At 42.0% G+C, this 13,435-nt stretch overlaps 1 protein-coding gene across 1 annotated transcript in view; it reads left to right on the top strand.

The window, feature by feature from the left end:
- Positions 1-13,435, top strand: part of MYO5A (myosin VA) — a 254,256-nt gene that overhangs the window by 169,073 nt on the left and 71,748 nt on the right. The window contains exons 12-19 of the mRNA XM_077263766.1: positions 244-384; positions 475-600; positions 4,446-4,529; positions 7,762-7,914; positions 8,133-8,230; positions 11,036-11,122; positions 12,292-12,400; positions 13,181-13,392. Of these exons, the coding sequence (XP_077119881.1) occupies positions 244-384; positions 475-600; positions 4,446-4,529; positions 7,762-7,914; positions 8,133-8,230; positions 11,036-11,122; positions 12,292-12,400; positions 13,181-13,392 (1,010 nt within the window). The remainder of the gene's footprint in view (positions 1-243; positions 385-474; positions 601-4,445; positions 4,530-7,761; positions 7,915-8,132; positions 8,231-11,035; positions 11,123-12,291; positions 12,401-13,180; positions 13,393-13,435) is intronic.

Below are 13,435 nucleotides of genomic sequence, written 5' to 3'. Positions count from 1 at the left end.
ATACTCAGGCTGTCTAGCACTTGCAAGTCATGCGGCTGCGGTGACTCAAACATAATCTCCGAGCACGCCCAATACTCAAGCATGCTCTGGAAATCTCGAGTAACGAGTATACTCGCTCTTCACTAATTAGAAGTCATAAATAATAAGGTTCTGTTATTCTTAGCGTTAATAATGAATACGACCCCAGGCCTGTATGTTCTGCATTCTTGTCTTCTGAGATGCATCTTTGTGTCCCATTTACAGCATGTGTTCAAGTTAGAACAAGAAGAGTACATGAAGGAACAAATCCCGTGGACCCTGATTGATTTTTATGACAACCAGCCCTGCATCAATCTTATAGAGGCCAAAATGGGTATTCTGGACCTGCTCGATGAAGAATGTAAGGTAGGAAGTAGTCTTATCCTGCTTGGCTGATATTGCAATGGCAAATGTATTTTACTTTTAAAATTCTTTGTTTATTAATGTTTTTCTTAGATGCCTAAAGGAACAGACAGTACCTGGGCCCAGAAATTGTATAATACGCAGTTGAAAACTTGTGCATTGTTCGAGAAACCGCGTCTATCCAATGTAGCATTTATCATTAAGCATTTTGCTGATAAGGTAACCAGAGACTCTTATTACACCAAGTTTTCCTTATACACTTATCTTCTGGTGAGCCGGAAATCCAGAATATAAGTGAGAATTTTTCTCAATGTACTGACATACACTAAACTTTAGTGAAAAAGATGTTGAAAATTGTTGACAAAAGTATGTCCATATCACCCTAAACACTCACTTTAGCTGAGCAAATGAATCAATAGTGATATGATTAATGATTTTTCCTGCAGATCTGTCAGCAGAATATAGGCTGTTTTATGTTAGTCAGTAGTCTGATGTCCATTGACAGATTGGGGACAGATGTGTCACTTACAGAAGAATTAACCCCCTAATTACCGCTGATATGCCTTTTAATGGCGGCAGTTAAGGCTACATATTCCTCAGCGCCACTTTTTAACGGTTATAGCGCGTCCCCCCGTGTCAGAAAATCTCCGGGGTCTCAGCTACCGTGGGTAGCTGGGACCCTGGAGAACATGATTCAGGTCGGTTTTTACCGTTCCCAGAGTTGCGATGAATAACGTGTAAAAAAAAAAAAATGTCTGATTTTCCCATTTATTTTTCTCTCCTCTGATATGATCTAGCATACCAGAGGAGAGAGAAATGTGGTCCCCCGAGCCCCCCTGGTACCATCCGCATCCTCTGGTCCTTCCAGCTCTTTCCCCTGGCATCCTCTTAAGGGAAGAAAATGGCAGACGCTTGCGCAGTGCGCCCGCCGAGGTCTGCCTGCCGGCACTCTGCAACAATAGGAGATTTTTCCTATTGGTTCATTTTGATCACTGTGATGGACCCTATCACCGTGATCAAAATAAAAAAAAAAAAAAGTAAATCAAACCCCCCTTTATCACCAACTTAGTTACGTAAAAATAAAATTAAAACATTTATTTTTTTCCATTAGGATTGGGGCTAGAGCTAGGGTTAGTGCTAGGGTTAGGGTTGGGTTTAGCGCTAGAGTTAGAGTTTGGTTAGGGTTGGGGCTAGGGTTAGAGCCAGGATTAGAGTTAGGGTTGGGGTTAGAACTAGGGTTAGGGTAGGGGCTAGAGTTGGGGCTAGGGTTGGGGTTAGGGTTGTGGTTAGGGTTATAGGTGTGTTGGGTTTAGGGTTGAGGTTAGAGCTTTGTTAGGGTTGGAGTTAGAATTGGTGGGTTTCCACTGTTTAGGTAGATCAGGGGGTCTCCAAATGCAACATGGTGCCCACCTCTTCTGAGCCCTTCCATGCTCCCAAACATTGGCTTTCCCCCACATACAGGGTATCGGTGTACTTAGGAGAAATTGCACAACACATTTTGTGGTCCATTTTCTACTGATACCCTTGTGAAAATACAAAAATTTTGGTTCCAAAGTAAATTTTTTGTGAATTAAGTAAAATGTTCATTTTTTCCTTCCACATTGCTTTAGTTCTCGTGAAGCACCTGAAGGGTTGATAAAGTTCTTGAATGTGGTTTGGTGCACCTTGAGAGGTGCAGTTTTTAGAATGGTGTCACTTTTGGGTATTTTCTGTCATGTACACGCCTCCAAGTGACTTTAAGTGTGAGATGGTCCCTAAAAAAAATAAATTTTGTTGGAAAAATGAGAAATCACTGGTCATCATTTAACCCTTATAATGTCCTAACAAAAAAAAATTGTTTCCAAAATTGGGCTGATGTAAAGTAGACATGTGGGAATGTTATTTATTAACTATTTTGTGCGACATTACTCTCTGATTTAAGGGCACAAAAATTTAAAGTTTGAAAAATGCTAAATTGTGCCAAATTTCTATTATTTTTATAAGTTATATCGAAGAAATTTTACAACTAACATGAAGAACAATATGTCGCAGAAAAACATTCTCAGAATCAGTGGGATACGTTAAAGCGTTCCAGAGTTATAACCTCATAAAGTGACAGTGGTCAGAATTGTAAAAATTGGCCCGGTCATTAAGATCAAAATAGGCTCTGTCACTAGGGGGATAAAGGAGTTGTATAGAATTGGAAAAACATGACTGCTTTCTTTCAGAATAGTACCATACTTGTGGCTGCACAAAAAAGAAAGTCTTTATACCTCACCAAAAAAACTGCTGTGATTCAGTGTAAAATAATGCAGATTCTCTTGTCAAATACAATCAACAGAAAACAAAAAAGGTTCACCAGCAAATAAAAAAAGCCATAAAGCGTATTGAACCTGTATTACATCATCAAGTATGGGCCTGCACCGAGACCCTTTTCGAGTGCAATACGACCATAAAGGGCTCATATCACGAATACACGTGTATACTGCATCATATGAGCGTCAAAATCTAATGACTTGTACTTTATTTTATTAATGCGTCATTAAAAGATACTACTTATAACTCGCCTTAAACTCGCTGGGGTCTACAAGGCAATATTCGGCTAAATGTACTAATATATGTTGCTTGGTGGTTTCTTTCTTGCTTTCTGTGTGTATGGGCCGCCATCATGGTACATTGCACAGGCCCATCGCCACAGCGCTGTCTAATTGTCATCCGGACAGTGGGTCTGCATGGTACTGGTGACAAAGGTCTTTTGCCAATTTCATAAATGTTAACTGGGTTAAAGGGAGTCTGTCAGCAGGGTTTAACACCTTTGTCCCCCTTCCTCCCACCCCCTACAAATTAATTTTACATACATGCATGCAAGTCCTTTACATGGTCGGTCCATTCTTCCATTACTGAGAAATAAGTGCTTGAATTGTTGTGTAAATGAAGCTGAAGGACTATGGTACCTCTAAAGCCTCTGTCACTCCAGCTCTATTTCTTTCGCAGCACCGCCACACCCTGCCTGACTGATGACTGCTCTGTGTGAAGTCACATAGCATAGAGACTGTCAGCCACGTAGGAGGAAGCAGCACTGGGCAGGGAATAGAGCTGGAGTGACAGAGGCTTCAGATCTACTAATAGCTCATTTGCCTCATTTGCATATGAATTCAAGCACTGATTCCTCAGTAACGTGCCGGCCATGTAGCTCTGATCTTTGAAAGAGCTGCATGCTAAAACAAGTAGTTGTGGTTGGGGGAATCTGCGAACTGATTCCCTTTAAATAGCTTTAAAACTCCTTAATCTTACTGCATATGTGAAATCCTTGAAATGCAAAGTATATACGGTAAGTTTTCTAAGTGTATCTATTGGACAAGCACAGGGTTGCTGTGTGCTAGGAATGTAGGGAGGTAATCTGGCATAAAGCATTTATCACGGATCCACTGAATAGGTAAGAAATGCTAGAACCTTGAAGATCCAAATACCGGGACACCACCTCTCTCTCCTTCAGATTGTATAGAGGCAGGAGAGCATGCGCCAGCACTGGATGTGCTCTGATGTAATCACTGTAATAGAATGTAAGCGGGCAACGTGACACATGACCAACTGTCCATGCCATTCACATTCCTTATTTTGGCTGGGGGTACTGGGGTTCCCTGTTTTGGAAATCTGTTGGGATCCTATTATTCTGCTCCCCACTTACCTAGCATCCAATGGATAGGTGACAGATGCTTCTGTCATAGAGCCAGGAGGCAGTGGGGTGAGCTCCTGAGGAGAGAAGATGAGAATAACCCTCCTCTGATTTATGCTCCTCCTAGAATCACAATAATTGAAAGTTCTATATATTCTGCTAGAATGTGATATAAATGGCCAGCACCTATATATAGGGTAGGATTGTGCCTATACAATGGACACATTGTTCCTATTTTGGCTATTAAGCAAACCATGAAACAAAGTTCCGTAGTTGTTAAGTGGTCACACCTGTTGTGTTCTCTACGACTGTCATGTGGACACCTGTATGTGGTCTACACATCCTTGTATGTTAACATTTTAGATTTGATATTTTATTACAAATTATTGTCTTCTGACATTACTTGCAGGTAGAATATCAATGTGAAGGGTTTCTAGAGAAGAATAAAGATACAGTATTTGAAGATCAAGTAAAAGTTCTCAAAGCGAGTAAGGTTGGTGAAACAATACGACCGTGAAATGTTCGGCTAGAAGCCCGAGGCCTATTACACCTCTCCAGATCATGTAGTAGAACCCAACTCGTTCTCTGGTAAAACCCACTTAGGATGATAAAGTTGTGTCTATCTCACCTATTACCCATAAGTAGATAACTGTGCGTGCGTGTGTGCGTGCGTGCGTTTGTGTGCGTGTGTTGTCACCGACAGCTGGAATGTCATCTTTTATTTCCCACTGCTGATTAAACGCCAACGTATTCTGTCATGTTGTACACAGGGATATGCCTATTCCCTCTTGAGGGTTCACATGCCATTAGTAATGATCACTCATAGATAAGCATGAAGAATTCCATTTCCTAGGAAGTCCGTTATTCTCTTAGTATATCTTTGCCTGGGTTTCCTACACACTGCAAACACAGGGAAAATATACAAACTCTGCACCAATGACTCCAATGCAGGGAGTACTATTACTCAAGCATATATCATTAGGTTGCAGTTCTTTTTCCCAAAGTAATGTGCGCCCCCTTCTGGAAAGAATCATACAGGAAAGTACATGTGAAACAAAATAACGTTTTTTGACTCTTGCATTACTTTTTTGCTCATTTTAGTTTGTACCTTGTTAATGGCCATTAAGGAGGACCAGTAGATGCCTATGTTTGTAATGAAATACCTGGGGCTTGTTCTGTCATTGTAATGATGTGGTTGTTATCAGTGCGCCCCTATGCTGAGCCCTAATCCTACTTAGACCAGAGGCAATGCAGTTTAACCTCTTATACACTGCGGTCAGTGACTTCTGGGGCATCTAAGCTGTTTGACAGAGGGAGGGGGCTTCATCTGTCACTCCAGTCACCTGTGCCAATAGACTGTTACAGCAAGATGTAAAAGGATGCCTGTTTGTCAGCAATATTATAATGTTGTGAATTATTATCAAATAGACAATAAATGGAGCATCCACTGCCCCAAACTCGTTGACATTTTCAGATCCCTCCACAGAAGGACCCCAGCAATTAGCAAGTTATTTCGCCTATCCCATGGATAAGTGACAACTTGCTAAGATGGGAATAATCCATTAAGGCCCCTAAAAAGCTGGTTCTTAAAGGGAACATGTCAGCTGTTTCATGCTACCCAAACCATGGGCAACATGAATCAGAGTCTGGCTGCACAATGGCAGGCAGGTATATTTTTCTCTAAAACGCTACATCATTTCAGAAAATACATAGTTGCATAATCTGGCTGGCGCAATAGCCAGAGATGAGATTAGCCCGATGTTGCTCGTGCCTGGTTTTCCCTATCATGCTAGAGGTCCTTCCCATAGCGAGTGGCCCTGGGAACAGCTGGCCGGGGGGCAGCACCAGAGTAATCCTGGATCTTCTAACTATCTTCTCAGAAACACCAGTGCATTTCAGTGAAAAATATACGTGGTAGTAATGGTGCCGCCATGCTCTGGGTCATGCTGCCTGTGGTTGTTCAGCATCAACTAGCTGATCAGGAGTAAATCTCTGCATTGTGCTGATCCAGATGTCGTGTACCGAGCTGCATGTATATATTGTATATCGGAGCATACTATACTGCCATTTCTGTCTTATTTTCTGATAATACATGTATACATGCTATGTGAGTCGCTCACCTTACTGTACTCGTGCTTCTTATGTTCTTCATCACAGTAAATGTGTTATTTTCCTATCTCACCGGTGCATTGTATTTCTTCTTTTTCTTTCATTCCATTTGTGTGACACATTCATCAGAAGGTAACTTTCATCAAGTATCTTAGACTGTAAATGATTCTGCTTTAGCTTTCCTTACGCTTACGCCTAGAGGTGTGCTTGGGAGAAAAGGCGCTCTAAAGGCAGCATGATCATTGCCAGCGACATAGCGGATCGTTGCTTTATTGGTGTAGTTCCATCAGTAGACTCTCTGTGTTACAAAGACGAGAGAAGCACTACTACTCTATACTAACTCACTAACAGGGCTGAAATCGCCTCTTTTGCACATTTCCTTGAGACACAATAGTGTTGTTGCTGCAAAGACAGACCCCCCCACTCTGGCGGACGACTGGCCTCTGCGTATTGTACAGATAGTGACCGATTTTGATTGGAACCTTCTTTATGATTGTTACTTTTCAGCATCATTGAGTAGTTCACTTGGTGAAAATCGGATATCTTATCATGGTCCTCAGCAGCGGGACCCTCCAATCTGCTACTAGCTAGTTACCATGGAATAGGCATCGACCACAGTGGAAGCTTCTTTAATAATCTGGACCTTTCTTAAAAACAGATTTGTTTTTTACATTTGATTCACTAGATCTACATAAAACCAGTAAAAGATAATGACAAGACTTCTTTTTCTGCTATGCAATGTTTTAAAGGGGCTTTCTTCTTGCTGAGAGTGATGGCGTGTTGCTAGGAATAGAGCGCCATTGCAGTTCCATTGTCCGGTTGACATCAATTCGCAAGTGGTCACATCCAGAGAAGTCAGCGCTTTCTGTGATGGGGAAAAGGTTGTGGCCGGCCCGTTTACAGGGGCTGTGTCATACTCTGTACCAAGTGGCAGGACAAGGGCTCTTATGCCCTTTATTCAAACCTTTCACCACTATTGTGCTAGAATTAATTGGGGTCCCAGATGGTAGGACCCCAGCGATCATATATTTATCACCTATCTTGAGGTGGGGGGTAATAATAGTTTGTAGTGACATATGAGAAATGGGCTGTCCACTGATATTTGTGGGGAATTATGGCCTGTAAATCATTGATGGCCAAGACTTGGAACAGAATCCAGCACAGATGAGGAGCGGGGCCTTTCATGTTTAGGACAATCCTGTAAAACCTCCAGATCAAGGTATTACTTTACAACTAGATGCGTTAAATAGTATGGTATTAAATAACCCCCACAATAAACCCGTATTCTATAATATTGGTCTGCCTAAAACTGTCCTTACCCTGCGCTTCTAGTACTGCATGCGATAATGCGTCTAATGCTCCCGATCCTAAGGTGCTGTGCACACTTCTGGACACTTCGCTGCTCTGATAAATCAAAAGAAATCTGACAGTCGCAATATAAAACCATACTGTAAAATGGAAGCATGACCCAAGTGTGCACAGAGCCATTGTCTCAGGATGCAGTTTTTTCTTTCCGAACACTTACTAACTTCCATTTCAGCATTATAAACCGGCATACTGTGCCACTATTACCTGCGGGGTTGTAATTATCGTCTTTTTGCCTTCCAATTTTCTAGTTTAAGTTGCTGACAGAGCTTTTCCGGGATGATGAGGCCTTAAGTCCAACATCAACTGCTCCCACCGGACGGACTCTCCTATCCCGCACAAGTCTACGCAAGCCAAAGCCTGAGCAAGCAAGCAAGGAGCATAAGAAAACTGTTGGCCACCAGGTGATCTGATAGAAGGGAATACACTCGTGTTACTGAGATCAGTACCCATATACAAGAGTTTCCCTGTACTTCAAAGTGGAAAATGCTTATGGGGTTTTTTTTTGTAACTTTTCAGCTATTTTTTCAATGGATGTCAATATGGAGAGCAATTGTTCTACTTTCTGTGCAGCCAGACACTTTTGCTCTATTGGTCTTGAGCCTGTTATTTCCATTTTCAGTTTAGGAACTCTTTGCATCTGCTAATGGAGACACTGAATGCCACAACCCCTCACTATGTGCGATGTATTAAGCCGAATGACTACAAGTACCCGTTCACGTAAGTCGCTGCTTTGGTAAACTGTTATTTCGTATCCATGCAATAAAAAGCCTCCCTCCCTAAATATATACGTATAGGCCCTGGCATTAGATCAAAAGAAATCAGGTTTTACTCTGATATTCTTACTGCTACTCCCGTGTGTGACATACTTTTTTTTTTTTATTTCACCACTAGTGTGGTGCCGCCAATGTGAGCTCCCTTCCCTGAGTATTATACTCGCCATCCTTCGTCTTCTGCTCTTTCCAGCGCCGCTCCGGTTCCCAGCCCGCCATCTTGTGACTGCTACTTCTGACTAACTGGAAGTCAGAGGTAACGGCCACAAGCTCCCAGTGTAAGTCTGAGAGCTTCATCCTGGCCTTGCTCTGGCTCTCATAGACTTACGAGTTTTGACTTCCGGCTTACCGAGCAACCCCTGGAGCCATCCGGCAGGCCACAACCTGCAAAAGGGCGACCAGAGCGGTGCTCATAACATATGAAGCCGGCTGCTGGTAAGTATGAGACTATGGGCAGGGAACCTACATTAGTGATACCACTCAGTAAGTGCAATAAAAAAAATAAAGTGCTGCTTTGATTCCACCATATAGTTCCACAGATATAGGCCTTTTTATTCAGTGGATAGCAAATAAGGCAACATGTCCAGCTCTACGGTGTGCAGAAGAAAATATTTCAATCAAATCCAAGGGTAGAATTCAGATATCAAATGTCATGTTCAAAATCCATGAGAACACTAGAGCTACGCATTTCAGATGATAACCATCCTTAATCATGATGTCTTGGATTTCTTTGAAAGTTTTTTCTGAACACTGTAGAGCTGGAATTTCGCCTTGTTTGCTATGCGCTACACCTGGACAGCAAGCTTCCTTGTGTCAGAGTGCCGTTTTGAGGGTTTTTATTTGTGCTGATTTTTATGGACTTTACAAAGAGGTGTGGTGCACAGGATCATGTGATTGGGGGGGGGGGGGGGTGTCTTCAAGCAGCTTTGTATTACTACCCGAAGAGCTCCACTCCTTTGTTACAGACCACAAAAATTAACACAAAATAACAAGGCCCATATCACTGGTGCCTTATCACTTATACAAAACAAATGATGGAAAATTCAGGGGAGCGTTGGGAATAAAATAAGAGTAAAAACGGCCCACTTTTGACCTGGTAACAGGTTTTTTTTAAAGGGTTATTACCTTCTTAGTTGGTGATTCCTACAATATGCCATCATTTAATGATCGCTGGAGTTCTGACCCCTGGTGCCCCCACTGATCCTGAGAATGAAGGGGTTCTGCACTGCTACACTTGTAAGTTTCCTGCATGGTGGGTGGGAGGAACGTGATTGTGAAGGGTGGAGTGCCCAGAGACAGCGGCATTCCTTTATTCTCAGGGTCAGTGGGGGTCACAGGGGTCTGACTCATAGCGGCCATTAAGTGGAGATACATGCCATTCCATAGTAGGGTGGTAATACCCCTTTAAACTCTTAATGTCTCCTAGGACATTAATTCTGCTAAGTTCTCTGACTATCTATCATCAGGCTGTGGCCTGTCTGACATTTTACAACTGGCTCAATACTAAACCAATTGCATTAATAGCTCTTTGCAGTCTTCTGGTGACAGCTGCTGTACATTCAGATCACCATTGTATTTAATATGTAACAGAAGAGATAGGGATGGCCCCTATGCCAGGACAGGGGTGGCCCCTATGCCAGGACAGGGGTGGCCCCTATGCCAGGACAGGGGTGGCCCCTATGCCAGGACAGGGGTGGCCCCTATGCCGAAACAGGGCCCCCTATGTCTGAAATGTATATGACCTATTTGCAGTCCAATAACTCCTCATAATCCTCAATTGCTTCTGCTTTGGAGGTGGAGGTGGACCCCGAACCTCTTAGGCCCCTCTGCAGCTGCACATGTTGCACCAATGGTATGTCCGCCCAGAAGAAGGGATCTGATGGCTCCATATGCATTTATAATATTTTTGTAAATGTGCAGATAATGTCTGCTAAGTAACTAAAATGTAATATAATATAATAAATTCTTGATGTGAACGTCCAGCTCATACAATACAGTGATTAGGAGCAAAGGTTCACATAGTAGCCAGTCACCACTCACAAGATCTAATCATAAAGAAGATATTGAGTGATGGAGACACATAAAATCTAGTAGATCTGACCCAGGAGTGGGCTCCCTTTAAGGACTTGTTTTCTTACTTAAATCCATGTGTTTAGGGCTAAAAATTATTTTTTTGCCTTTCGGTTTAATTAAAAATGTTTTACCATTAGGCTTTTACAGGCTCTGTGGCCATAAATCGGCTGAGAGGAGCTCAGAAAGACAGATATAAGAATTCCACTGTCTCCTTCGGACTATCGGAGGGCTGACTGATGGATTCTCAGTTAACATTCTGCAGTCAGCAGTATAGGGCAACATTTTTAATGAAACCCAATAGTAAAAATGATTTTTAGCTCCAATTACATGCATTAAAGTAAGAGGTGTCTGTGTTGCATTGTCTATTTCTGACTGCAGAAAGAGTTAACGGAGCATCAGTTATTAGGGGCACCATGATGGTGTGATGGGGAGTTTTTAACTCAATCTGTCTTTTACTCAGGTTCTCTCAGATGATTTATAACCACAGACATCAATGTTGAATGTGTAAGGAAACAGAGTCTGGAAAAGCCAAACAGGGAAACATTTTTAATTAAACTGAATTGCAAACGTAGACAACCCTAGATGCAGTGCAGATCGGACAAAGCATGAACTTCTATGGACATCAAGGAGTTCCTCAAGATCTTTGCCATCGTGCTCTGATTGTGTTTTTCTTTATAAGGTTTGACTCAAAACGCGCCGTCCAGCAGCTCAGAGCTTGTGGTGTGTTAGAAACTATAAGGATCAGCGCTGCAGGATTCCCATCTAGGTAAGTGGTTGCACGTGTTGTCCATAAAAAACATAAAAATCTGTAAAAAAAAAAATTTTAAGTTCGCTAATCATACTTATTTGAAGAATTGTGATACCATGCAGTAAAGGCAGTAAAAAAAAAAATGGGAGAATTGTGCTTTATTTTTATATTTCAAATGTAATATTTTATTTTAAAAGGGTTGTTTAATACTCGGACGACTTCTTCTCAATCCCAATGTTTCCCCAAGTAAAATAATAACAGCCAGAGTTCTCCTTTGGTGCCAGCACTGTTATAACTGTGTCACCACTGTCTCTCCCGGGGCTCTCATGACATTATGTCACACAATCCCTGTGACCAATCAGCGGCCGCTTCATTCTCCCCTTCTCTGGCCGTAACTGACAGAAGAAGTCAGATCTGCAGCTGCTCTCTCATTTCCTCCAGATGTCTGATTTGTTTGCAGGAAGGGGACAATGAAGTGTCCCCTGATTGGCTGCAGGAATCGTGTGACATTGTCATGCCAGCTCTGGTTATAGCCAGTGCCGACACCGCTGGAATGGCACCCTAGATGAGCACAGTTTTTTAATTATTTTACTTGGCAGGACATAGTGATTGAGAAAGGGTTGTCCGATTAGTGAACATTGATTTTCAAAGTATGTACACCGGCTTCACTGGGTCTAAAAGATGTTTCCAATAATGTATGCAATATTGTGAAATGTGACAAATCCTCTTTTTGAAACTGTACTTAAGATTGCCATAAAACAATACTATATGTGTAAAAAATGCACTGTATTTTTCTTTGGATATCATGCATGAACTCCTGCTCCCAGAATCTGGTGTACAAGTGTTCGTTATTAGTAGCAATGAGTGAATATACTCATTATGCGAGATTTCTCGAGCATGCTCGGGGGTCCTCCGAGTATTTTTTAGTGCTCGGAGATTTAGTTTAGTACATGTGGGGGTTGCCTGGTTGCTAGGGAATCCACACATGTACGTATGCTGGCTAACAGATGTAAATCATTCATCTGCGGCAATAAAAACTAAATCTCCGAGCACTAAAAAATACTCGGAGGTCACCCGAGCGTGCTCGGGAAACCTCGAGTAACGAGTATATTCGCTCATCACTAGTTATTAGACATTAATATCACTGGCTTACAGGAATGTACATGTCTTCTCCTGCTTTGTGTTAGGTGGACCTACCAAGAGTTCTTCAGTCGATACCGGGTTCTTATGAAGCAAAAAGATGTCCTTAGTGACCGTAGACAAACCTGCAAGAATGTGTTGGAGAAGCTCATTCTGGTATGTTACACTGAAGGCTATGAAGTTCTCCGGAATATGGCGGCACTATATAACGAAAAGTATTATGAAAGCTGTCCTATGTCAAAGGATATGGATTTGGCGTGTGTTGGGTACATGGAGGCCGATGGCTACAGTAAGCTCCTGTCATATATGGTGAATGTGAAGGATAAGCTAGTTCTGAGCAGAGCCTAATAGTACAGTAAGATAGCTGAAATACACTTTCTTTTTATATAAACCAAATACTAAAACGTGTGCCCATTTTATTGTAATAATAGAGACTTTTTTCAGCTGGGCAGAATGGATCCTTGGTTAAAATGACCTTCTCTCACCTGTCATTTAGATAATTTTTTTTTTTTTAAATAAGTACTACCTAAGATGTCCTACAGATCAATGTGGGTTCGCTTCCTGAGATCCCTCCTGATTGCACAAAAAGCCACTCTGAAGCTCGCAGACCTTCAGCGCTCATCGGGCAGAAGCACTGGCTTTTCTCTCTGAGCGGCCGCACAGAGCACAGTGCTGTACGTGTTTGTCACAGACTTATAGAATTGTATTGGCATTTTTCATCCGTGATCCAGGGAAAAAAAACGGAACATGTTTCTGTGAGTTTTGCACGGACAGTCAGTCCATGAAAAAACCCGGCTTGCATACAGCCCCATAGATTTAAATAGCAGTGAAAAAACCTGATACAACAACACGTACATGCCACATGGACATCTGCATGACACAAGCTATTGTATAGATAACTATATTCATATAATGCATTTTTTTCAATGAAAACAGGACCAAGATAAATATCAATTTGGGAAAACAAAAATTTTCTTTCGTGCTGGGCAAGTGGCCTATCTGGAGAAAATAAGAGCTGACAAGTTGAGAATGGCCTGCATCCGCATCCAGAAGACCATACGTGGTTGGCTTTTAAGGAAGAAATACTTGCGTATGAAGAAGGCCGCTATCTGCATTCAAAGATACGTTCGAGGGTACCAGGCAAGATGGTACGTGTATACCGAGTCTCCATATTATGGTATTTTCCCTTAA

Source organism: Ranitomeya variabilis, chromosome 5, assembly GCF_051348905.1.
Source record: "Ranitomeya variabilis isolate aRanVar5 chromosome 5, aRanVar5.hap1, whole genome shotgun sequence".
Taxonomy (NCBI): domain Eukaryota; kingdom Metazoa; phylum Chordata; class Amphibia; order Anura; family Dendrobatidae; genus Ranitomeya; species Ranitomeya variabilis.
The sequence above is the reverse complement of the archived record's forward strand: the minus strand, read 5'-3'. Positions and strand labels throughout refer to the sequence as shown.